Genomic DNA, 27,081 nt, shown 5'->3' on the forward strand with positions numbered 1-27,081 from the left:
ATGATGGCGGCGGCCGCAGAGCAAAATTTAAATAAAAAGGGGAGGAAAGCAGCCAGGGGAAGAGCAGATAAAGACACTTTCTCACTATCCCTTGAGAAAGTCCAATGCTGGATGAAACGCACGTCGGGTAGCAGGCAGATGAATCCCATTGACTCTGCACATAGGTAATGAAACATTTAAACATTTTTCATACCATACAGTTACGTCCAGAAATATTTGGACAGTGACACAATTTTGGCGAGTTGGGCTCTGCATGCCACCACATTGGATTTGAAATGAAACCTCTACAACAGAATTCAAGTGCAGATTGTAACGTTTAATTTGAAGGTTTGAACAAAAATATCTGATAGAAATTGTAGGAATTGTCACATTTCTTTACAAACACTCCACATTTTAGGAGGTCAAAAGTAATTGGACAAAAACCAAACCCAAACAAAATATTTTTATTTTCAATATTTTGTTGCGAATCCTTTGCAGGCAATCACTGCCTTAAGTCTGGAACCCATGGACATCACCAAACGCTGGGTTTCCTCCTTCTTAATGCTTTGCCAGGCCTTTACAGCCGCAGCCTTCAGGTCTTGCTTGTTTGTGGGTCTTTCCGTCTTAAGTCTGGATTTGAGCAAGTGAAATGCATGCTCAATTGGGTTAAGATCTGGTGATTGACTTGGCCATTGCAGAATGTTCCACTTTTTTGCACTCATGAACTCCTGGGTAGCTTTGGCTGTATGCTTGGGGTCATTGTCCATCTGTACTATGAAGCGCCGTCCGATCAACTTTGCGGCATTTGGCTGAATCTGGGCTGAAAGTATATCCCGGTACACTTCAGAATTCATCCGGCTACTCTTGTCTGCTGTTATGTCATCAATAAACACAAGTGACCCAGTGCCATTGAAAGCCATGCATGCCCATGCCATCACGTTGCCTCCACCATGTTTTACAGAGGATGTGGTGTGCCTTGGATCATGTGCCATTCCCTTTCTTCTCCAAACTTTTTTCTTCCCATCATTCTGGTACAGGTTGATCTTGGTCTCATCTGTCCATAGAATAATTTTCCAGAACTGAGCTGGCTTCATGAGGGGTTTTTCAGCAAATTTAACTCTGGCCTGTCTATTTTTGGAATTGATGAATGGTTTGCATCTAGATGTGAACCCTTTGTATTTACTTTCATGGAGTCTTCTCTTTACTGTTGACTTAGAGACAGATACACCTACTTCACTGAGAGTGTTCTGGACTTCAGTTGATGTTGTGAACGGGTTCTTCTTCACCAAAGAAAGTATGCGGCGATCATCCACCACTGTTGTCATCCGTGGACGCCCAGGCCTTTTTGAGTTCCCAAGCTCACCAGTCAATTCCTTTTTTCTCAGAATGTACCCGACTGTTGATTTTGCTACTCCAAGCATGTCTGCCATCTCTGTGATGGATTTTTTCTTTTTTTTCAGCCTCAGGATGTTCTGCTTCACCTCAATTGAGAGTTCCTTAGACCGCATGTTGTCTGGTCACAGCAACAGCTTCCAAATGCAAAACCACACACCTGTAATCAACCCCAGACCTTTTAACTACTTCATTGATTACAGGTTAACGAGGGAGACGCCTTCAGAGTTAATTGCAGCCCTTAGAGTCCCTTGTCCAATTACTTTTGGTCCCTTTAAAAAGAGGAGGCTATGCATTACAGAGCTATGATTCCTAAACCCTTTCTCCGATTTGGATGTGAAAACTCTCATATTGCAGCTGGGAGTGTGCACTTTCAGCCCATATTATATATATAATTGTATTTCTGAACATGTTTTTGTAAACCGCTAAAATAACAAAACTTGTGTCACTGTCCAAATATTTCTGGACCTGACTGTATATTTCAATTTCAGCACTCACTTTAGAGCACTTTACTTTTTGATGGCTGATAATCCAAAATATTTCACATAAATATTTCTTTCTATTTTATAGTTTTTCAGACTATACATTAATTGATATTTAAAACCATTCAACATTTTTTTTTGCACAGTTTTACCTATTTATAGTAGTCCCTCTGGTATTTATATTTGCACATACTGCCTTTTGAATTTCCCTTTCTATAATTATACAATTTGCTTCTCCACTGTTTAATTGTGTTACTCTATTTTTTAATATTTATACAAATAAAAATATATATTTTATCCTATGGTGTTTGGACAATTATGGGCAGGTGTATATTAATTTATTTGTCCATGGGGGTCTTTTTTGAGATAACCCCTGACCCACAAAGTCCCGCTCCAATGCTAAATCATCGACACCCAAGTGTAGAATGGGTTCAATAGCGACTAAATATACAGTGAAAAAAAAAAATAATAATAATTATTTCATCCCTTGCTGATTTTGTACATTTACCAACTGACAAAGACGTGAACAGTCTATATAATTTTAAGGGTAGGTTCATTTTAACAGTGAGAGATAGAATATCCAAAATAAAATCCAGAAAAATCACATTGCATACATTTGTATTTTGCAGACAGAAATAAGTATTTGATCCCCCCATCAAACAAGACTTAAGGGGAACCTGTCAGGCGCAATATGCGCCCAGAGCCATGAGCAGTTCAGGGTGCATATTGCTAATCCCTGCCTAACCGTCCCTGTATACACTAGCATAGAGATCTTTAGTAAAAGTATTCCTAAAGATCCTTTATCATATGCTAATGAGCGAGGGGACTAGTCCCAAGGGCGTTATATCCTCCGACTAGTCCGACCTCTTAGCATGTTAGCACACCCACAGGAATCAAAAACCTTCATCAATGGTTATTGACTCCGGATGAAGGAGTCATTTGGACTCTGAAACGCATTGAATAATAACAATCACGAAGATTAATCCTTGAATTCATCTCCTGTTTATATCCATGGCAGCGCGATTAACCCTTTCCTGCTACTATTTGCATCTGCTGGGTACGTGGCAGCCTACCTGGTTTGATACTATGCATTAATGGTAGTTGTGACCCTCTCAACTCCCCAATGTGAGTTTTTCCAAAACTCCTTTTTCCTGCTCCACTGGGATAATACACCATTTAGTCTCCTCCAGATTTTATCTCTATGGCCGGGGCCACACGGGGACTACTGCGATCCTCGCATGACACTCGGCTCACGCTGGCAGCACAGCAGGAGCCGAGTGTCAAGCGAGTGTCAATGCGACTGAGGTCCGATCGGACCACAGCTGCGGGGGGCGGGCCGGCGATGAGGAGAGGCGGTCCAGTGCTGCGGAGGGGAGGGATTTATCTCCCTTTCTCCTACGTTGCCGGCTATTGCCATACTCGCCCTGCACTCACGTTACACCAGTGTAACGCGAGGACAGTGCAATCTTTCTCTCACCCCATAGACTTGAATGGGTGCGAGAGAAACAATGATCCCATTACACTCGCAGCATGCTGCGATTGTTTTCTCGGTCCGATTGGGGCCGAGAAAATAATCGCTCATGGGTGCCGGCTAATATTGGTCTGATTGGTACGCAATGTTTGATCACATTCCACTCGCACCGATTTTCATGCCGTGTGGCTTAGGTCTCATTGCTAAAATGAACCTACCCTTAAAAATTATAGACTGTTCATGTGTTTGTCAGTGGGCAAACGTACAACATCAGCAAGGGATTAAATATTTATTTATTTCATTGTATATTTCTTCATTTGAAGCCCAACTCCAAAGCCTTCATGCTTGAAGCCGTCGCTTCCGTCTGCTTCGCCTCTAAAAACCTCATCAAAACAGCACATGTGAAGACATCCTCTAAGCGACCGGACCACGCAGATAGTCGTAACATCAAGAGAAACATTATAAATAGCTTGAACGCCATTTATGGCAGGAGCACAAAGAGGAAGCGCATCACGGTGACTCAGTGAGAAGAACATGTTACACCATTCATTGCTGGAAGACAGAGAATCTAACGGAGCACTGGGTTTAATAGACTTAAAAGGGACCCATCAGGAGTTTTTTACATATACAAGTCATGGAATCAATGCATAGCTGCTTGTTCTCCAATAAAAATGATACCTTTTCTGTAGAGATCCGATGTTCCAGTCCTGAGATATCTAGTGTAGAAGATTTATGCAAATGAGGCTGGAAGTGCTTTGGGGGCGTGGAGGAGGAAGTAGCAGTGGAGTCACTGACACGCCCCCAAGGCTGATTTGCATACGGCTTCTACACTAGATATCTCAGGACTGGAACATCGGATCTCTACAAAAAAGGTGTCATTTTTTATTGTTCAGCTCCGAGATTATGTCTTTATATTTTTATTTCAAGCAAGATTTAATTGGGCCCTTGAATCTGAAAATCGTGTAATTCGTCAACAAAACAATCTCGAGGATCTTCTGTAATATTCTGAAAACTAAAAGAAACCTTGAAAGAACAAAGACGCCATTATCAACACCTACTACACCACTGGCGTGGGCGCTCCGAGTTTTAGCTTTTGTAGTTTGATAGATTTTATTGAAAATTCTGTGCTCCTGCGTCCTCCAAACCTGTGTGAAACATTGTGACATCTGTGCAGAGAAACAGAAGGGATTTTTTTTTTCCTCCTCTTTTCTCCCAGTTTGTGAGAGGCGTTGTCACATACTGGAATCAAAATACGTATATGGATGAATGTACTAGTCTTCGAGGGGAAGGTTTACATGATACATAATAATAATTTTATTTTTTTTTTGGTTATCAGTGTGTGTATGTCTGCATGCATATATTATATATATATAATGTTTTTATTTAAAAAAAAAAATAAAAAAAATTGGATTTTTTTAAGTCATGATCTATATGAAAGAAAAGAAAAAAAAAAATTGCAATTTTTACACTTGACAGTAGGTCAAATACTAGACACCTACGACCTGGCCTGCAACCTGCTTTAGCATAAATAGACTGAGTATGCTCTGATCTGGGTAAACTCATTGTACAGGAGGAGGAGGTGAGCTGTGACATCACCTATTGTGAATGGTGGATCCTGTGTTATGTACTCTATGTAGAGGCATTGTCAGTCATAGTACAGGAGGAGGCAACTTGTGATATCACCTATTCTGAATTGTGGATCCTGTGTTATCTACTGTATATAGAGGTGTTATCATTCATTGTACAGGAGGAGGAGGAGGGGAGCTGTGACATCTCTTGTGAATGGTGGATTCTGTGTTATCAGTCATTGTACAGGAGGAGTAGCAGGTGAGCTGTGATATCACCTATTGTAAATCATATCTTATCTACTGTATATAGGTGTTATCAGTCATTCTACAGGAGCGGGAGGTGGTGAGCTGTGATATCACCTATTGTGAATGGTGGATCCTGTGTAATCTACTGTATATAGAGTTATCAGTCATTGCACAGGAGGAGGCGTAAGTGAGCTGTGAATTCACCTCTAGTGAATTTTGGATCCTGTGCTATCTAGTTATATAGCAGAGTTATCAATCATTGTACAGGAGGAGGTGGTGAGCTGTGATTTAATTGTGAATATTGGATCCCGTGTTATCAGTCATTGTACAGGAGGGGAGGAGGTGAGCTGTGATATCACCTATCGTGAATGGTGGATCCTGTTGTATCTACTTTATATAGAGTTGTTATCAGTCATTGTACAGGAGGAGGAGTTGAGCTGTAACATCACCTATTGTGAATGGTGGATCTCAGATTATTTACTGTATATAGAAGTGTTATCAGTCATTGTACAGGAGGAGGAGGTGAGCTGTGATATCATTGTGAATGTTGGATCCAGTGTTTTCAGTCATTATATAGGAGGAGGAGAATGTGAGCTGTGGTATCACCTATTGTGAATCCTGTCTTATTTACTGTATATAGAGGGTGTTCCCTTTCATTATAATCTGGTCTGTGCTGATAATGAGATTGCTGAAAAGTCTTCTGTACAGGACAGAAAGTAATGAATCTTTTATTAGACAAAATGATAACGCCCAGTATGAAAAATGAAAGTTTGTGTTTTATGTTTTCAAAGTATAGATGGTGATAGGCAAACAATAAATAAAAAAAATTAAATACCAGCCACCAGCGGCATACATATACAGCATGTGTCACCGTGGGCTTAAACATTGGTATATCATCTGAAAAAGACCTGATGATAGTTAATACTTACAAGTACAGCTGCAGCGGTCACTGCGCTCTAATGACAATTACACACGGCCAATGACACAACCAACAACCCCGGTATTCATGGATAATAAACCCCAGCAATCCAAATTACCAGCAGTATCAGTCATCAAAGAAACTTTGAAAAGTGGGTGTAGCTGCTAATTTGTCATATACTAATCCTTATCCTGACATTGGGGGGGGGGGGGGGACACTTGGTAAACAAATGTATTAAAGCAGCACACCAACTATTTAAAAGATATGTATTCCATTATCAGACGGTGTATGTGATTGTGAATATATATATATATATATATATATATATATATATATATATATATATATATATATATATATATATATATATATGTATGTATATATGTGTGTGTATATATTATATATATATTATATATATATATATATATATATATATATATATATATATATATATGTGTATGTGTATGTATGTGTATGTATGTATGTGTGTGTGTGTGTGTGTGTGTGTGTTATATATATATATATATATATATCTATATATCTCACACACACACATATAATGAATAAATATATATATTTGTATAAACACACACATATTATAGCAATACAGTCACGAAGGATGAGCTGTTATCTACGATATAGCTTTCACAGGAGCTGAATAATCATGATCAGTAACTGTGATAGGAGTTACTTTCCCTTCCCCTCCTCTCCGGACAACTTCAGCAGTATAGTGCACGTAGTTTCTTCATACATGTAGTCCTGGTGACTTAGCTTTAGAAAACAAAGCCGTGTAATTCCAAGGAGATCTAGCGGAAAATGAACCCATCCTTTCATTTTCACCATATATTACAGGCGGAGTGTAATATATACCACGTGTGTGTCCAGAGAGAAGGTGAAGGGAAAGAAACGCCTATCACAGATACTGATTATGATTATGCGGCTCCTGTGAAACAGTTATATCATAGATAACAGCTCATCCCCCATGACTGTATTGCTATATTGTTCATTTAGAACAGGGTTTCCTAAACTCCAGTCCTCACGGCCCCCAACAGGTCATGTTTTCAGGATTTCCTTACTATTGAACAGGTGATTGAATCATTATCAAGGCATCACCTGTGCTATATTAAGGAAATCCTGAAAACATGACCTGTTGGGGGGAGGACTGGAGTTTGGGAACCACTGATTTAGAAGAATAAAAAGAGGGAAATAATCACGGTATAACCACAGTAAGCAGAGATGGTACTGGCTACAGTTGCCCATATGTTACTCATGCGGATTCATCATAGAATTGATAGCAAAGCATGGGATGATCAGCCAAACCACTTGAGTAAAGTGTGTAGGTCCAATAACCAACTCTAAAGGGGGCTTTACACGCAGCGATATTGCTAGCGAGCGTACCCACCCCCGTCGTTTGTGCATCACGGGCAAATCGCTGCCCGTGGCGTGCAATATCGTTAGGAGCTGTCACACTACTTACCTGCCTAGCGACGTCGCTGTGGCCGGAGAACCTCCTCCTTTCTAAGGGGGCGGTTCGTGCGGCGTCACTAAGCGGCCGCCCAATAGAAGCGGAGGGGCGGAGATGAGCAGCCGTAACATCCCGCCCACCTCCTTTCTTCCTCATTGCCGGCGGTCGCAGGTAAGCTGTAGTTCGTCGTTCCTGAGGTGTCACATGTAGCGATGTGTGCTGGCTCGGGAACGACGAACAACCTGCATCCTCAACAATCAACGATTTTTTGAAAAGGAACGACGTGTCAACGATGGACGATTTGGTGAGTATTTTCCATCGTTAAAAGGTCGTTCATTGGTGTCACACGCAACGACGTCGCTAACGATGCCGGATGTGCGTCACGGAATCCGTGACCCCCCCAGCGATATATCGTTAGATACATAGTTGCGTGTAACGGGGCCTTAACATTGAGGCATGGACAACAAGACCTCTGAAAGTGTCCGGTGGTGGCCAACATCAGGTCATCATTTTTTTTTCCAGCCCATTCCACAGATGCTCAAACAGACCGAGAATTTGGACACCAAGTCATCACCTTGTCATGTTCAAAACTTGGAAGTGTGAATGGGGCCTTAACCCTAGACAAATTTATATCAGGTTACAAAAGAAATTAGAGGAATGATTACAGATGGGATTGAAAAACAAATGAATTGAGATTGGTGGGATCCATCTCAACCAGATTAGGGCCCAGTCACACTCGGCCATCAGTAGAGAGGTGGTCGAAATTCTCATAGAAACGGGCAGGAATTCCGACCAACTCTTCACCGACAGCCGAGGGTGACCGAGACCTGTTCCTGAGAAAGATTCAGGACTCTCTTGATGGGACCTGCATCTACTACGGTATAAATGTATAGCTTTTTTAAAGTCATGGTGGATTTTGTGGCTTTCTGAAAAGATCAGACACATTGATCGTACTGTACCGAAAAGATCTATATTTGGTGGAAAAGTCATCGAAGATCTGAAGCCTCTAATCTCTTCACATGCCAGATATGGTCACAACTAAGTTGGAAAAAGTCCAACATCTGTTCAACGCTTCAGGCAAAACGAGAAATTGTGTTTCTGGGAATTATAATAGATTCTGTGGAGCAGATGTGTTTTCTCCCTCCAGAAAGGACCTTGGAAGCCCAGGAGATCCAAGGGAAAGTAAATGAGTTCAAACACCGGCCGGCCTGCTCTGTCCGACAAAAAATTACTCTGCTGGGGACTCTGACAGCATGCGAATACCGTAGCGGTCTCCCGAGGCCAGATACATTACCATCTCCACCGATGGTCAATCCTTCAGTAGTGGAACAAGAAAGAACTTCCTAGAGAAGTTGAGGATTGTCCCCAGTGAGAAGAAAACTGTCTCATATTGATAGACAACCCAAAAACAGGAGAGAAGTGAAGCCTGCAGCGCTGGGGTCCGGGGTTCAAATCCCACCAAGGACGACATCTGTAAGGAGTTTGTATGTTCGTCATGTAGGTTTTCTCTGGTTTCACACGCCAAAGACATAGTGGATTGTGAGCCCCAATGGGGACAGTGATTAGGTCATCTGTAAAGCATAATAAAATAATAAGTCCACTTAATTATCAGACAAGCAAGTCTGCCATCAACATCGAAGGATATTAGCTACAGTGCCATTAGGTTGAAAATTTCTTGATTCTGCTGCGCATCATGGATAAAGGAACATCAAGATCTCTGGAGATGGACTTGGAACTTGAGATTGTTGATATTTTTCAACAATTTTGGTTCTGAGACAGTTTTCTTCTCCTCTTTCTGTTCTCCATGCTTAGTATTGCACACACACAGACACACAATGCAAAGATTGCATCAACTTCTCCCCTTTTTATCTGGTTTCAGGTGTGATTTTCATATTGCCCACACCTGTTATTTGCCACAGGTGAGTTTGATCAAGCATCACGTGCTTGAACCAATGTTTTCCCACAATTTTGGAAAGGTGCCAACAATTTTGTCCCGCTCATTTTGGGTGTTTTGTTAATAATTATGTCCAGTTTGCCTTGTGTCATTCCAATACACACAAAGGAAATAAACGTGTATAACAAAGCGTGTAGTCACAAAAATTTTCTTTGAGAAATACTTAATTTTCTAGAACAATTTAAAGGGTGCCAACACTTTCGGCCATGACAATCTGCAGATAAATTTATTCTCTGGATATTACAGGTTCCCTTTCCAGCTAAATCCATGTAACTACTTTTTCTCGGTCAGAGCAAAAATAGTAAAATGAAGCTTCCTTAGTTACGCCCTGCTCACCTATCTGGATCCAGCGCACGCTGCTCCGTGATCTGTGCTGAAAAAGGATTAATCACAGTTCCTCCAGCCTGTGATTGGCTGCAGCGGTCAGGTGAATTGAGCAGCACATAATCTGTTGATTTGCTAATAACGCATTGACCACTGCAGCTAATCACAGGCCGTAGTGGTCCTGCTGCTGGTGGAATGGACACATTTAGTAGAATACCATCGCTTTATCCTGTAAAGCCTATTTATTATCCATTTCAATAGCAACAAAAAAAGAAAAGAAAACTAAACAAAACAGCATCAGTCAAAGATGCGGGGATTCGGCATGGAAGAATTCTGAGACAGGAAATGCCTGAAGGACAGAAAAGTAGAAATATTCCTCAGTATTCTGCTGAGGAGAGGAACTATGGCTGATAAGTAGAATATAGGGACAGCTCACGCAGGCAAGGATCAGTTCAGTCTCCTATACAATGGTAGATCAATCTATAGACGCACATGTATATATTTCACGGAGACACACAGAGCTCACATCCAGCCTATATTACTGGGAGAGACACACAGAGCTCACATCCAGCCTATATTACTGGGAGAGACACACAGACCTCACATCCAGCCTATATTACTGGGAGAGACACACAGACCTCACATCCAGCCTATATTACTGGGAGAGACACACAGAGCTCACATCCAGCCTATATTACTGGGAGAGACACACAGAGCTCACATCCAGCCTATATTACTGGGAGAGACACACAGAGCTCACATCCAGCTTATATTACTGGGAGACACACACCGAGCTCACATCCAGCCTATATTACTGGGAGAGACACACAGACCTCACATCCAGCCTATATTACTGGGAGAGACACACAGAGCTCACATCCAGCCTATATTACTGGGAGAGACACACAGAGCTCACATCCAGCCTATATTACTGGGAGAGACACACCGAGCTCACTTCCAGCCTATATTAACATTGAATCTTATCAGACAATTTACTCCCTGTTTGAATATTTTAATCAAAACATATGGCATAGATTTTTTGGGCATCAGTTTAAACACCAACTTAGATTTCGACTCCCTCCTGGAGGTCCCTTAATGTTCTATATGGGAGCATGATGACACTGTATGAAGTATGGCCGCCCGCGCTAGGACACAATCTCCGCGAGGTTCAGCCAACGTGTAATGAGTAACAGTATTTCCGAACATATGGAGACAAGATGAGGAATGTGTGACAGCTGCAGCCGAGGCACAGAAAACCAAATTCCTGTTTATACCATAAGAGAATAAAAGTCTCCTCTGAGTAACAAGCAAAGAAACACAAAGTATCAGAAAGCAGAAAAGTCAGAACGTTTATGATAATTCCACTGAAGTGTTACAAATAAAAAAGTAACTACAAAAGATATAAGAAAAAATATGGTCTTCTGGATAATGCATGCCACATAACGGGTCCCGTTCTGGGAGATCACGAAAACCTGTCCCCCAAAAAAGTGGCTGCCTATAAGAAACACAAATGGTGGTAAAGGGGGGATACGACAGGGTCTAAGAAATGGGAAAAGGTGGGCAAAGATGGCGATGTCTTCAAGAAACGAAAAATGGCAAAGAAGTAATTTGGGAAGGTTCTGCGGCTGGGACTCAAGGTAGTAATATTAAAAAAAAAAAAAAAGATGATAGAGATTATAATATATATATATATATATATATATATATACACACACATACATACATACATTATATATATATATATATATCTTTTAATATTCTATTATATCTTCTATATATCCAAAAACAATTTCTTTAACGGCTTGTTACTCAGAGGCCCCGGACTAGGAAACATCCGTGTGCAGTCGGATCCCGCAGTTACCCATTAAGGTTGGATTAGGCCAATAATAAAGCGACAATTTGTTTACAAATATTGCGATAAATATGATAAAACCCTCTGGTTACTTTGTTACAAAGGTTGCACGGTGCAGACCACTTCCTTTAAAAAAAGCCATTTCCTTTTTGCTTGCAGTTTCCTTTTTTTTTTTTTTACCCCCCCCCCCCTTGTTTTGTTTTCAGCAAACTCGAGGCGGCACAGTTTGAAAAAGTGCAGTCCTGGTTCGATCAGAGAACGCAACGTACCCTTATAGATGGCAGCAATAGTTCCAGCATACACGACTGACGGACAGAAAGATTTCCGGGTCTATTGATTGACAGCTCGAACCTAAAAGTCTTGTTAAACCGTTAGAGAAGTTCAGTACCAAGAACATGGTGCCGGATAAATCGGCCCCGCTACGAGCCGTGCCGGATAAATCGGCCCCGCTACGAGCCGTGCCGGATAAATCGGCCCCGCTACGAGCCGTGCCGGATAAATCAGGCCCCCTATGAGCCGTGCCAGATAAATCAGCTCCACTACGACTTGTGTTGGGGGAAGTACAGAGACGCGGATAATTGTCACAACAGATTTTGCTGCAAAATGAATCATGTGTCTGTATAATTACCGAGAGCGCCAGAAAAAAAATGAGCAATAAATTAAAAGGCCCATATCTCCAGAACCATATGGTGGATTTAAAAAAAAAAAAAAAAAAAAAAAGGAATACTTGGGGGAGCGAGGGAAAAAAAAGAAGGGCAAAAACTGCTGACAGGTCCGGTCTAATCTGGGGACCCATGCGGCAACTCTGGGGGCCCCATATTGTGAAGTCAAGGTGGTCGTCGGGGGGCTGCAAGAAACAATAGATGTCTGAACTTTGTGTAGCCATAACTGGCTGGTCACAACCTGACACACGTCCATTTTGGCAGAGTGCGATCTTCAGCCGCGAGCCAGAATCTTACACTCCTTATACGCAGGAAAGGTGCAAAAGAATCGGATTCCACCCCTCAGGTTTCATAGGCCCTTTGGTAAATGCAAGCAGTGACCATCGATTGCTGGGGGCGACTGTCACTTTTCATTTGCACCCCCCGATATTGGATAATCTCCTGCACACCGCATGACATTTTGGCCTCCTTTTTCCTGACCTTTATTGATATTTTAAAGGAAATCTTGGCACTGCAGTCCCATATAATGCCATATCACCGCTACCAGGAAGAAAAGGACATGCAGCTTCCATCAACACTGCAAGGTTTTACAGACATATATAAGAAGATAATGAAAAACTCAGCACTTTATATTTTTGGAAAAAAAAGCGCATAAGTGTATTTTCAACCCTTCAAGATTTGTGGTCTCCACCAAGACCAGCAGTGATGCTAATGACCAGTCGCTCCATCAGCTGATCAGTGGCCTCTGGGGTCAAGTGACCGGATGGAGGGGACCAGTGACTGGTGGAAAATTCCTTTAAAGAACCAATCATATTACAGCTGTTACTTTCATATCAAAATGTGATTGGTTATTACTAGTGATGAGTGGGCACTACCATGCTCGGGTGCTCTGTACTCGTAACTAGTGATGAGCGGGCACTACCATGCTCGGGTGCTCGGTACTCGTAACTAGTGATGAGCGGGCACTACCATGCTCGGGTGCTCAGTACTGGTAACTAGTGATGAACGGGCACTACCATGCTCTGTACTCGTAACTAGTGATGAGCGGGCACTACCATGCTCGGGTGCTCGGTACTCGTAACTAGTGATGAGCGGGCACTACCATGCTCGGGTGCTCGGTACTCGTAACTAGTGATGAGCGGGCACTACCATGCTCGGGTGCTCAGTACTCGTACCTAGTGATGAGCGAGCACTACCATGCTCGGGTGCTCAGTACTGGTAACTAGTGATGAGCGGGCACTACCATGCTCAGTACTCGTAACTAGTGATGAGCGGGCACTACCATGCTCAGGTGCTCAGTACTCGTAACTAGTGATGAGCGAGCACTACCATGCTCGGGTGCTCAGTACTGGTAACTAGTGATGAGCGGGCACTACCATGCTCAGTACTCGTAACTAGTGATGAGCGGGCACTACCATGCTCAGTACTCGTAACTAGTGATGAGCGGCCACTACCATGCTCAAGTGCTCAGTACTCGTAACTAGTGATGAGCGAGCACTACCATGCTCAGTACTCGTAACTAGTGATGAGCGGGCACTACCATGCTCAGTACTCGTAACTAGTGATGAGCGGGCACTACCATGATCAGGTGCTCAGTACTGGTAACTAGTGATGAGCGGGCACTACCATGCTCAGTACTCGTAACTAGTGATGAGCGGCCACTACCATGCTCAGTACTCGTAACTAGTGATGAGCGGCCACTACCATGATCAGGTGCTCAGTACTGGTAACTAGTGATGAGCGGGCACTACCATGCTCGGGTGCTCAGTACTCGTAACTAGTGATGAGCGGGCACTACCATGCTCGGGTGCTCAGTACTCGTAACTAGTGATGAGCGGGCACTACCATGCTCGGGTGCTCTATACTCGTAACTAGTGATGAGCAGGCACTACCATGCTCGGGTGCTCAGTACTCGTAACTAGTGATGAGCGGGCACTACCATGCTCGGTACTTGTAATGAGCAGTCAGATACTTGGATGAGTGTGACTTGGGCATCGAGTATAATGGAAGTCAATGGGGAACTTGAGCATTTTTGCAGGAAATCTTCCGGAAAAACACTAAGGTTTCCCACTGACTTCCATTATACTTGGTGCTCGAGTCGCGCCCATCCGAGCATCAGTTGCCCGCACCGTTCATTGCAGCTGGTGATCGCATTGTCACAGGAGCCGGAGCTACTGAAGACTCTTCCGGGCTTCATAGGAGACCAGTCGGCTATTGCCATTCTCGCCCTGCACTAGCAATACACCGGTGTACCGCGAGTGCAGTGCGATTTTTCTCTCGCCCCATAGACTTGAATGGGTGCGAGAGAAACAAGGATTGCATTACACCCGCAGCATGCTGCGATTGTTTTCTCGGTCTGATTAGGGCTGAGAAAATAATCGCTCATGGGTGCTAAGACATATTGGTCTGAGTGGAATGCGATGTTTTATCGCACTGATTTTCATGCCGGATGTCTTAGGCCTAATCGTCCAATACACTGCAACTCTACAGGGGGCTGCATAGGCAACTGCAGATTCGTATGATATTTGTACAACAGACTAGTTCAGGTAGAAGTACTGGCCCAAAATAATAATATTATTAAAAAATATTTGGAGGCGAGAAAGAAAAATGGAAGCAAAGAGGGGGCAGAAGGATCACCCCAAGGGCCACCTCATAATCAACCTCATAATCACTGCTGATCTCCAGACCCCACAGCCGCTGCCCCCGGTATATGGGAGGGCGGCAGACCCCACGGCCCCCGGTATATGGGAGGGCGGCAGACCCCACAGCCGCAGCCCCCGGTATATGGGAGGGCGGCAGACCCCACAGCCGCAGCCCCCGGTATATGGGAGGGCGGCAGACCCCACAGCCGCAGCCCCCGGTATATGGGAGGGCGGCAGACCCCACAGCCGCTGCCCCCGGTATATGGGAGGGCGGCAGACCCCACAGCCGCAGCCCCCGGTATATGGGAGGGCGGCAGACCCCACAGCCGCAGCCCCCGGTATATGGGAGGGCGGCAGACCCCACAGCCGCAGCCCCCGGTATATGGGAGGGCGGCAGACCCCACAGCCGCAGCCCCCGGTATATGGGAGGGCGGCAGACCCCACAGCCGCTGCCCCCGGTATATGGGAGGGCGGCAGACCCCACAGCCGCTGCCCCCGGTATATGGGAGGGCGGCAGACCCCACAGCCGCTGCCCCCGGTATATGGGAGGGCGGCAGACCCCACAGCCGCTGCCCCCGGTATATGGGAGGGCGGCAGACCCCACAGCCGCTGCCCCCGGTATATGGGAGGGCGGCAGACCCCACAGCCGCTGCCCCCGGTATATGGGAGGGCGGCAGACCCCACAGCCGCTGCCCCCGGTATATGGGAGGGCGGCAGACCCCACAGCCGCTGCCCCCGGTATATGGGAGGGCGGCAGACCCCACAGCCGCTGCCCCCGGTATATGGGAGGGCGGCAGACCCCACAGCCGCTGCCCCCGGTATATGGGAGGGCGGCAGACCCCACAGCCGCTGCCCCCGGTATATGGGAGGGCGGCAGACCCCACAGCCGCTGCCCCCGGTATATGGGAGGGCGGCAGACCCCACAGCCGCTGCCCCCGGTATATGGGAGGGCGGCAGACCCCACAGCCGCTGCCCCCGGTATATGGGAGGGCGGCAGACCCCACAGCCGCTGCCCCCGGTATATGGGAGGGCGGCAGACCCCACAGCCGCTGCCCCCGGTATATGGGAGGGCGGCAGACCCCACAGCCGCTGCCCCCGGTATATGGGAGGGCGGCAGACCCCACAGCCGCTGCCCCCGGTATATGGGAGGGCGGCAGACCCCACAGCCGCTGCCCCCGGTATATGGGAGGGCGGCAGACCCCACAGCCGCTGCCCCCGGTATATGGGAGGGCGGCAGACCCCACAGCCGCTGCCCCCGGTATATGGGAGGGCGGCAGACCCCACAGCCGCTGCCCCCGGTATATGGGAGGGCGGCAGACCCCACAGCCGCTGCCCCCGGTATATGGGAGGGCGGCAGACCCCACAGCCGCTGCCCCCGGTATATGGGAGGGCGGCAGACCCCACAGCCGCTGCCCCCGGTATATGGGAGGGCGGCAGACCCCACAGCCGCTGCCCCCGGTATATGGGAGGGCGGCAGACCCCACAGCCGCTGCCCCCGGTATATGGGAGGGCGGCAGACCCCACAGCCGCTGCCCCCGGTATATGGGAGGGCGGCAGACCCCACAGCCGCTGCCCCCGGTATATGGGAGGGCGGCAGACCCCACAGCCGCTGCCCCCGGTATATGGGAGGGCAGACCCCACAGCCGCTGCCCTGCTGCCCACACAGCCCTGCAGGTCTCCGGGTCAGTAAACAGCAGCTGCCCACATTAACCCTGCACCTCCGGCCGGGTATATATTGGGCACTGCCGCTTTAAATGGTGACGGGACCGAACACAAAGCTGCTTATCCCGAATCCACGGGAGATTCACCGAATACAGGAAAATCACAGGCTCTTACATGGCGGCTCCGGGGTCAGCTGCAGGAAGGCAGGTCCGGGCTGTGCAGTAATCCCCGGGATGCCCGGATGAGCCGGCGGTGTCCTGTGGTGTTCCCGGCGGCCCGGTGGTCCTGTGTCCGGTCTCCGGTGGTCCTGTTCCCGGCGGTGCTGTGTCCGGTCTCCGGTGGTCCTGTTCCCGGCGGTGCTGTGTCCGGTGTCCGGTGGTCCTGTTCCCGGGGCCCGCGGTGCTGTCAGCCCGAGCGGAGGAGGATAACGCTCATCAGCTGCGTCGCTCGGGAGAGGCGGGGGGAGGCGCTGCTGCTGCTGCTTTCTCCTTCCTGTGATTTCTCCCGTCAGGAGGGGATGAGGCTGACATCACATCACATCCATTCCTGTCCTCTCCTCAGTGACGTCACCTCATTAAAAGGAGCCCGTCAGCAGGGAGCAGGGACCACACACGGCTATGTCATGTGACCAGGGCTCACTTTTGAAGGATTTAAACATGAAATAGGAGTCTGGTGGCTAAGTGGTTAGCACTGTACAGTGGGCGGCATGGTGGCTCAGTGGTTAACACTTAACAGGGGGTGGCACGGTGGCTCAGTGGTTAGCACTGTACAATGGGCAGCATGGTGGCTCAGTGGTTAGTACTATACAGTGTGCAGCACAGTGGCTCAGTTGCTTGCACTGTACAGTTGGCGGCACGGTGGCTCGGTGGTTAGCACAGTACAGATGGAGGTACACTTGCTCAGTGGTTAGCACTGTACAGTGAGCAGCATGGTGAGTCAGTGGTTAGTACTGTACAGGGGGTGGCACAGTGGCTCAGTTATTAGCACTGTACAATGGGCAGCATGGTGGCTCAGTGGTTAGCTCTATACAGCGGGCCAGCTCAGTAGCTAACACTTTACAGTGAACAGCATGGTGGATCAGTGGTTAGCACTGCACAATGGGCAGCATGGTGGCTCAGTGGTTAGCACTATACAGTGGGCAGCATGGTGGATCAGTGGTTGGCACTATACAGTGGGTAGAACGGTGGATCAGTGGTTAGCACTGTACAGTGGACGGCATGGTGGCTTAGTGGTTAGCACTATACAGTGGACAGCACAGTGGCTAGCACTGTACAGTGAACAGGATGGTGGATCAGTGGTTAGCACTATACATTGGGCAGCACAGTGGCTCAGTGGTTAGCACTATACAGTGGGTAGAACGGTGGATCAGTGGCTAGCACTGTACAGTGAACAGCATGGTGGCTCAGTGGTTAGCGCACTGTTGGTTTACAGTACTGGGGTCCTGGGTTCATATGCCCCCAAGGACACCATCTGCACGAGTCTGTATGTTCTTCTCATCTCCGTGGATTTTCTCCTACACTCCAAAGACACAGTGATAGGGAATTTACATTGTGATCCCCAATGGGGACAGTGATGATCATGTCTGTACTGCGCTGTGGAATATGATGGCACTATGCGAGTAATAACCCTCTGCGCGGCTCCTGCTGCAGGCGCAGCGTCTGTGGCCGCTCAGTGTCAGGACAGTTGTGGCTGGAGCCTTCATCTCAGACAGTCCATGAGTTCCATGCTCATCATCATCATCACCGGGCGTTATTAGGTTAATCGCTTTTCTTCTTCTGGGGTATAGACATTCCCGGCAGCATTAGCAAAGGCTCTGCTCCTTCCTCTCCAGTCTGTGGCAGCATTAGCGGGGCTCTGCTCCTTCCTCCCCAGTCTGTAGCGGCATTAGCGGTGCTCTGCTACTTCCTCTCCAGTCTGTGGCGGCATTAGCGGGGCTCTGCTCCTTCCTCTCCAGTCTGTGGCGGCATTAGCAGAGGCTCTGCTCCTTCCTCTCCAGTCTGTGGCAGCATTAGCAGAGGCTCTGCGCCTTCCTCTCCAGTCTGTGGCAGCATTAGCAGAGGCTCTGCGCCTTCCTCCCCAGTCTGTGGCAGCATTAGCAGGGCTCTGCGCCTTCCTCTCCAGTCTGTGGCAGCATTAGCAGAGGCTCTGCTCCTTCCTCCCCAGTCTGTGGCAGCATTAGCAGGGCTCTGCGCCTTCCTCTCCAGTCTGTGGCAGCATTAGCAGAGGCTCTGCGCCTTCCTCCCCAGTCTGTGGCAGCATTAGCGGGGCTCTGCGCCTTCCTCCCCAGTCTGTGGCAGCATTAGCAGGGCTCTGCTCCTTCCTCTCCAGTCTGCGGCGGCATTAGCAGGGCTCTGCGCCTTCCTCTCCAGTCTGCGGCGGCATTAGCAGGGGCTCTGCGCCTTCCTCTCCAGTCTGTGGCAGCATTAGCAGAGGCTCTGCGCCTTCCTCTCCAGTCTGTGGCGGCATTAGCGGGGCTCTGCTCCTTCCTCTCCAGTCTGTGGCGGCATTAGCAGGGGCTCTGCTCCTTCCTCTCCAGTCTGTGGCAGCATTAGCGGGGCTCTGCGCCTTCCTCTCCAGTCTGTGGCGGCATTTGCAGGGCTCTGCTCCTTCCTCTCCAGTCTGCGGCGGCATTAGCAGAGGCTCTGCTCCTTCCTCTCCAGTCTGTGGCGGCATTTGCAGGGCTCTGCTCCTTCCTCTCCAGTCTGTGGCAGCATTAGCAGGGCTCTGCTCCTTCCTCTCCAGTCTGCGGCGGCATTAGCGGGGCTCTGCTCCTTCCTCTCCAGTCTGTGGCGGCATTAGCGGGGCTCTGCTCCTTCCTCTCCAGTCTGCGGCGGCATTAGCAGAGGCTCTGCTCCTTCCTCTCCAGTCTGTGGTGGCATTAGCGGGGCTCTGCTCCTTCCTCTCCAGTCTGTGGCGGCATTAGCGGGGCTCTGCTCCTTCCTCTCCAGTCTGCGGCGGCATTAGCGGGGCTCTGCTCCTTCCTCTCCAGTCTGTGGCGGCATTAGCGGGGCTCTGCTCCTTCCTCTCCAGTCTGTGGCAGCATTAGCAGGGGCTCTGCTCCTTCCTCTCCAGTCTGTGGCGGCATTAGCGGTGCTCTGATCCTTCCTCTCCAGTCTGTGGCGGCATTAGCGGGGCTCTGCTCCTTCCTCTCCAGTCTGTGGCGGCATTAGCAGGGGCTCTGCTCCTTCCTCTCCAGTCTGTGGCGGCATTAGCAGAGGCTCTGCTCCTTCCTCTCCAGTCTGTGGCAGCATTAGCGGGGCTCTGCTCCTTCCTCTCCAGTCTGTGGCGGCATTAGCGGGGCTCTGCTCCTTCCTCTCCAGTCTGTGGCGGCATTAGCAGAGGCTCTGCTCCTTCCTCTCCAGTCTGTGGCAGCATTAGCGGGGCTCTGCTCCTTCCTCTCCAGTCTGTGGCGGCATTAGCGGGGCTCTGCTCCTTCCTCTCCAGTCTGTGGCAGCATTAGCGGGGCTCTGATCCTTCCTCTCCAGTCTGTGGCGGCATTAGCGGGGCTCTGATCCTTCCTCTCTAGTCTGTGGCAGCATTAGCGGGGCTCTGCTCCTTCCTCTCCAGTCTGTGGCAGCATTAGCGGGGCTCTGATCCTTCCTCTCCAGTCTGTGGCAGCATTAGCGGGGCTCTGATCCTTCCTCTCCAGTCTGTGGCGGCATTAGCGGGGCTCTGCGCCTTCCTCTCCAGTCTGTGGCAGCATTAGCAGGGCTCTGCTCCTTCCTCTCCAGTCTGTGGCGGCATTAGCGGGGCTCTGCTCCTTCCTCTCCAGTCTGTGGCGGCATTAGCGGGGCTCTGCTCCTTCCTCTCCAGTCTGCGGCAGCATTAGCAGAGGCTCTGCTCCTTCCTCTCCAGTCTGTGGCGGCATTAGCGGGGCTCTGCTCCTTCCTCTCCAGTCTGCGGCGGCATTAGCAGAGGCTCTGCTCCTTCCTCTCCAGTCTGTGGCGGCATTAGCAGGGCTCTGCTCCTTCCTCTCCAGTCTGCGGCGGCATTAGCGGGGCTCTGCGCCTTCCTCTCCAGTCTGTGGCGGCATTAGCGGGGCTCTGCTCCTTCCTCTCCAGTCTGTGGCAGCATTAGCGGGGCTCTGCTCCTTCCTCTCCAGTCTGTGGCAGCATTAGCAGGGGCTCTGCTCCTTCCTCTCCAGTCTGTGGCGGCATTAGCAGAGGCTCTGCTCCTTCCTCTCCAGTCTGTGGCAGCATTAGCGGGGCTCTGCTCCTTCCTCTCCAGTCTGTGGCGGCATTAGCGGGGCTCTGCTCCTTCCTCTCCAGTCTGTGGCGGCATTAGCGGGGCTCTGATCCTTCCTCTCCAGTCTGTGGCAGCATTAGCGGGGCTCTGATCCTTCCTCTCCAGTCTGTGGCGGCATTAGCGGGGCTCTGCGCCTTCCTCTCCAGTCTGTGGCAGCATTAGCAGGGCTCTGATCCTCTCCAGTCTGCGGCGTCATTAGCGGGGCTCTGCTCCTTCCTCTCCAGTCTGTGGCGGCATTAGCGGGGCTCTGCTCCTTCCTCTCCAGTCTGCGGCAGCATTAGCAGAGGCTCTGCTCCTTCCTCTCCAGTCTGTGGCGGCATTAGCGGGGCTCTGCTCCTTCCTCTCCAGTCTGCGGCGGCATTAGCAGAGGCTCTGCTCCTTCCTCTCCAGTCTGTGGCGGCATTAGCAGGGCTCTGCTCCTTCCTCTCCAGTCTGCGGCGGCATTAGCGGGGCTCTGCGCCTTCCTCTCCAGTCTGTGGCGGCATTAGCGGGGCTCTGCTCCTTCCTCTCCAGTCTGTGGCAGCATTAGCGGGGCTCTGCTCCTTCCTCTCCAGTCTGTGGCAGCATTAGCAGGGGCTCTGCTCCTTCCTCTCCAGTCTGTGGCGGCATTAGCAGAGGCTCTGCTCCTTCCTCTCCAGTCTGTGGCAGCATTAGCGGGGCTCTGCTCCTTCCTCTCCAGTCTGTGGCGGCATTAGCGGGGCTCTGCTCCTTCCTCTCCAGTCTGTGGCGGCATTAGCGGGGCTCTGATCCTTCCTCTCCAGTCTGTGGCAGCATTAGCGGGGCTCTGATCCTTCCTCTCCAGTCTGTGGCGGCATTAGCGGGGCTCTGCGCCTTCCTCTCCAGTCTGTGGCAGCATTAGCAGGGCTCTGATCCTCTCCAGTCTGCGGCGTCATTAGCGGGGCTCTGCTCCTTCCTCTCCAGTCTGTGGCGGCATTAGCGGGGCTCTGCTCCTTCCTCTCCAGTCTGCGGCAGCATTAGCAGAGGCTCTGCTCCTTCCTCTCCAGTCTGTGGCGGCATTAGCGGGGCTCTGCTCCTTCCTCTCCAGTCTGCGGCGGCATTAGCAGAGGCTCTGCTCCTTCCTCTCCAGTCTGTGGCGGCATTAGCAGGGCTCTGCTCCTTCCTCTCCAGTCTGCGGCGGCATTAGCGGGGCTCTGCGCCTTCCTCTCCAGTCTGTGGCGGCATTAGCGGGGCTCTGCTCCTTCCTCTCCAGTCTGTGGCAGCATTAGCGGGGCTCTGCTCCTTCCTCTCCAGTCTGTGGCGGCATTAGCAGAGGCTCTGCTCCTTCCTCTCCAGTCTGTGGCAGCATTAGCGGGGCTCTGCTCCTTCCTCTCCAGTCTGTGGCGGCATTAGCAGAGGCTCTGCGCCTTCCTCTCCAGTCTGTGGCAGCATTAGCAATGGCTCTGCTCCTTCCTCTCCAGTCTGTGGCAGCATTAGCAGGGCTCTGCTCCTTCCTCTCCAGTCTGTGGCGGCATTAGCAGGGCTCTGCGCCTTCCTCTCCAGTCTGTGGCGGCATTAGCAGGGCTCTGCTCCTTCCTCTCCAGTCTGTGGCGGCATTAGCGGGGCTCTGCTCCTTCCTCTCCAGTCTGTGGCAGCATTAGCGGGGCTCTGATCCTTCCTCTCCAGTCTGTGGCGGCATTAGCGGTGCTCTGCTCTTTCCTCTCCAGTCTGTGGCAGCATTAGCAGAGGCTCTGCTCCTTCCTCTCCAGTCTGTGGCGGCATTAGCGGGGCTCTGCTCCTTCCTCTCCAGTCTGTGGCAGCATTAGCAATGGCTCTGCGCCTTCCTCTCGAGTCTGTGGCAGCATTAGCAATGGCTCTGCTCCTTCCTCTCCAGTCTGTGGCAGCATTAGCGGGGCTCTGCGCCTTCCTCTCCAGTCTGTGGCAGCATTAGCGGGGCTCTGATCCTTCCTCTCCAGTCTGTGGCGGCATTAGTGGGGCTCTGCTCCTTCCTCTCCAGTCTGTGGCAGCATTAGTGGGGCTCTGCTCCTTCCCCTCCAGTCTGTGGCGGCATTAGCGGTGCTCTGCTCTTTCCTCTCCAGTCTGTGGCAGCATTAGCGGGCTCTGCTCCTTCCTCTCCAGTCTGTGGCGGCATTAGCGGGGCTCTGCTCCTTCCTCTCCAGTCTGTAGCGGCATTAGCGGGGCTCTGCTCCTTCCTCTCCAGTCTGTGGCGGCATTAGCGGGGCTCTGCTCTTTCCTCTCCAGTCTGTGGCAGCATTAGCAGAGGCTCTGCTCCTTCCTCTCCAGTCTGTGGCAGCATTAGCAGGGGCTCTGCTCCTTCCTCTCCAGTCTGTGGCGGCATTAGCGGGCTCTGCTCCTTCCTCTCCAGTCTGTGGCGGCATTAGCAGAGGCTCTGCCCCTTCCTCTCCACTCTGTGGCGGCATTAGCGGGCTCTGCTCCTTCCTCTCCAGTCTGTGGCGGCATTAGCAGGGCTCTGCTCCTTCCTCTCCAGTCTGTGGCGGCATTAGCGGGGCTCTGCTCCTTCCTCTCCAGTCTGTGGCGGCATTAGCAGGGCTCTGCTCCTTCCTCTCCAGTCTGTGGCAGCATTAGCAGAGGCTCTGCTCCTTCCTCTCCAGTCTGTGGCGGCATTAACGGGGCTCTGCTCCTTCCTCTCCAGTCTGTGGCGGCATTAACGGGGCTCTGCTCCTTCCTCTCCAGTCTGTGGCGGCATTAGCAGAGGCTCTGCTCCTTCCTCTCCAGTCTGTGGCAGCATTAGCAGAGGCTCTGCTCCTTCCTCTCCAGTCTGTGGCAGCATTAGCGGGGCTCTGCTCCTTCCTCTCCAGTCTGTGGCAGCATTAGCGGGGCTCTGCTCCTTCCTCTCCAGTCTGTGGCAGCATTAGCGGGGCTCTGCTCCTTCCTCTCCAGTCTGTGGCAGCATTAGCGGGGCTCTGCTCCTTCCTCTCCAGTCTGTGGTGGCTTCTTCCATCTATCTTTATTTTCTGTCTTTAAGATCTTATCTTTGCAGTTTCCTTTCTTATGACATTCCAGCCGGAAGCATTACAGGACACTTTTAGCTTTTCCTGCTCTGTGTGACCTGCTGCTGTGGGGTCACCGAAACCTCAGACAGACCCTCTCACTGCAAAAGGAAAAGTTTCACAATAAATGAATAATGTGCAGATAAAATACACGATATTGGCAAAAGTAAGTACACCCTCCCCATTATAGAGCCGGAGGTTTTCTGACCTCGCGTTCCACATCCACAGACATTAATATGGAGTCGCCCCCTCTGCAAATATAAGGGCTCCAGCTCATTTGGAAAGGATTTCTACAAGATTTTGGAATTTTTGCCCCTTCATCCAGAAGATCATTTGTGGGTGACACTGATGTTGGGGGGAGGCTCTCTGGTCCAGTTCATCCGGAAGGTGTTGGATGGGGCTGAGGTCTGGGGTCATCTTTCTGAGTGCATAGCAGATATGCCACTGTTTTATAGGCAGGAGTTCAGCTCAGCAGTATAAAGCAGCAGCGCAGGGTGTCTATGACTGAAATGTGCTGCCTGCCATTCAAACAGCACCAAACTGATGACAAGTTCCCTTTAAAAGAAATCTGTCAACAGGTTTTGGCTATTTAATATGATAGTAGCATAGATCGGGGCTCAGAGCCTGATTCCAGCAATTTGTCCCTTACTGTAGTTTCAATACAATCAGTGTTTTATCAGCAAGACTAGTCCAGCTCAGCCCACCTCCATCATTGATTGACTGCCCATGCACAGAGTACATAGAAGGCATCTAATCAGTGATGTGGGCTGGATTATACAAATTTACTGAAGTTTCAATTCAATACAATCAGTGTTTTATCAGCATGACCACTCCAGCTAATCTGTTTAACCCTTAGTCATAACTCCACCCATAGCCTTGTGTCTTATTTCACACATATAGCTTGGTCCTTTGCTTCACATACAGAGCAAGTTTTTTAACTGCAGGTGAGGTTACACGTTGGTTAAGTACCCCAAAAATAGAGATTACCTTGGAGTTGGTTTGGGGCTTCTTTGCATTGATCAATACAATGGCTAAACATCTCTCATTCCTATTATTCATAGCAGTTATGCATATACTATTTTCAGGTTTTTCACTTTTTCAGATAGTCCATTGTATTTTTCAGTCTAGCATTCCCATAGCAGTTTTGCTTTTCATTATTCCCCTATACATTGTGACTGGTGTGCAACTCTTTATCCTATTATTTAATCTGTATAACCCCACTCCCATCACTGATTGTACTGTAGTTTCAATTCAATACAATCAGTGTTTTATCAGCAGGATCAGTCCAGCTAATCTGTGTAACCCCACCCCCATCACTGACTGGATGACCATGCAACAGTGTACACAGAAGGCAGCCAATCAGTGATGTGGGCAGAGTCATACAGACCCTTACTGTAGTTTCAATACAATCAGTGTTTTATCAGTTTGACCAGTCTAGCTAATCTGTATAACCCCACCCCCATCACTGATTGTGCATGGTCAGCCAGTGTACATAAAAGGCAGCCAATCAGTGAAGAGAGCAGGATCATACAGAGCTCATCATTTGCTACATTTACAGCAGAAAAAAAAACAGGGATTTTATCAAAACTGCAAAAAGCCCCTATCTTTCTAAAAACCTGCTGACAGATTCCCTTAAATAAATCTATTGCTGTAATCAAAGTAAATCCTGCTGTCAGGTTTCCCTTTAAAAAAAAAATAATGATCAGTTCTCCAGCAGCCTCCTGTCCCATAAAAGTCCCATTATTCTTGATGAGAAGAGAACATATGGCATCTGCTGGATCAATATGACAAGTGACACATGTAGGGAGGCAAAGCAATGTAAGGCTCCGAGCCGGGGACGCGGCCTGCGCTCAGGATATAGTCACAGGATCCGTGCTTATAAAACGGGAAAGAGGAAAATGGACAAAAAAGTGAGGCACCCCTGCCAATCAGCCGGAACTACTCAGGTGCGAGCTCCACAGCTCCATCTACTATATAGTGACCGCGACTGGGTACTGCACATCCTCCATACAGATCTCCTCCAGATCTTTCTGGTCACTCCTCCATACAGGTCTTCTCCAGATCTTTCAGGTCACTCCTCCATACAGATCATCTTCTCCAGATCTTTCAGGTCACTCCTCCATACAGATCATCTTCTCCAGGTCTTTCAGGTCACTCCTTCATACAGATCTTCTCCAGATCTTTCAGGTCACTCCTCCATAAAGATCTTCCCCAGATCTTTCAGGTCACTCCTCCATACTGATCTTCTCCAGATCTTTCAGGTCACTCCTTCATACAAATCATCTTCTCCAGATCTTTCAGGTCACTCTTCCATACAGATCTTCTCTAGATCTTTCAGGTCACTCCTCCATACAGATCTTCTCCAGATCTTTCAGGTCACTCCTCCATACAGATCATCCCCAGATCTTTCAGTTCAATCCTCCATACAGATCATCCCTATATCTTTCAGGTCACTCCTCCATAGAGATCTTTTCCAGATCTTTCAAGTCACTCCTCCATACAGATCTTTCCGGTTTCAGGGCTGTCATTGGGCAACATCGAGTTTGAGCTCCCTCCAAAGATTTTCTATTGGGTTCAGGTCTGGACACTAGCTACTCCAGGGCCTTGAAATGCTTCTTACGGAGCCACTCCTTAGTTGCCCTAGCTGTGTTTCGGGTCATCACTCCTTCATGCAGATATTCTCCAGATCTTTCAGGTCACTCCTCCGTACAGTTCTTCTCCAGATCTCTCAGGTCAATTCTCCATACAGATCTTCTCCAGATCTTTCAGGTCACTCCTCCATACAGTTCTTCTCCAGATCTCTGAGGTCAATCCTCCATACAGATCTTCTCCAGATCTTTCAGGTCACTCCTCCATTCAGATCTTTTCCAGATCTTTCAGGTCACTCCTCCATACAGATCTTCTCCAGATCTTTCAGGTCTCTCCTCCATACAGATCTTCTCCAGATCTTTCAGATTTAGGGGCTGTCACTGGGCAACATTGAGTTTCAGCTCCTCCAAAGATTTTCAATTGGGTTCAGGTTTTGAGACAGGCTAGGACCATGAAATGCGTCTTACGGAGCCGCTCCTTAGTTGGCCTTGCTGTGTCTTTTGGGTTATTGTCATGCTGGAAGACCCACCCACCCCCCATCTTCAATGTTCTTACTTATGGAAGAAGGTTGTTGACCAAAATCTGTGATATATGATCCCATCCATTCTCCCTTCCTTCAATACGGTGCAGTGGTCCTGCCCCATTACAGAAAAGCACCTC

General features: G+C 49.1%; 1 protein-coding gene across 2 annotated transcripts in view; it reads right to left on the reverse strand.

The window, feature by feature from the left end:
- Nucleotides 1-27,081, reverse strand: part of RIPOR1 (RHO family interacting cell polarization regulator 1) — a 173,994-nt gene that overhangs the window by 106,184 nt on the left and 40,729 nt on the right. The window contains exon 1 of one of the 2 annotated variants that reach the window (XM_075325960.1): nt 16,793-17,164. The exons of the other annotated variant lie outside the window; for it this stretch is intronic. Within the exon in view, the coding sequence (XP_075182075.1) occupies nt 16,793-16,794 (2 nt within the window). The 5' untranslated portion in view covers nt 16,795-17,164. Of the gene's footprint in view, nt 1-16,792; nt 17,165-27,081 lie in introns of those variants that run through there. 2 annotated transcript variants of the gene reach the window in all.

Source organism: Anomaloglossus baeobatrachus, chromosome 10, assembly GCF_048569485.1.
Source record: "Anomaloglossus baeobatrachus isolate aAnoBae1 chromosome 10, aAnoBae1.hap1, whole genome shotgun sequence".
Lineage (NCBI taxonomy): Eukaryota > Metazoa > Chordata > Amphibia > Anura > Aromobatidae > Anomaloglossus > Anomaloglossus baeobatrachus.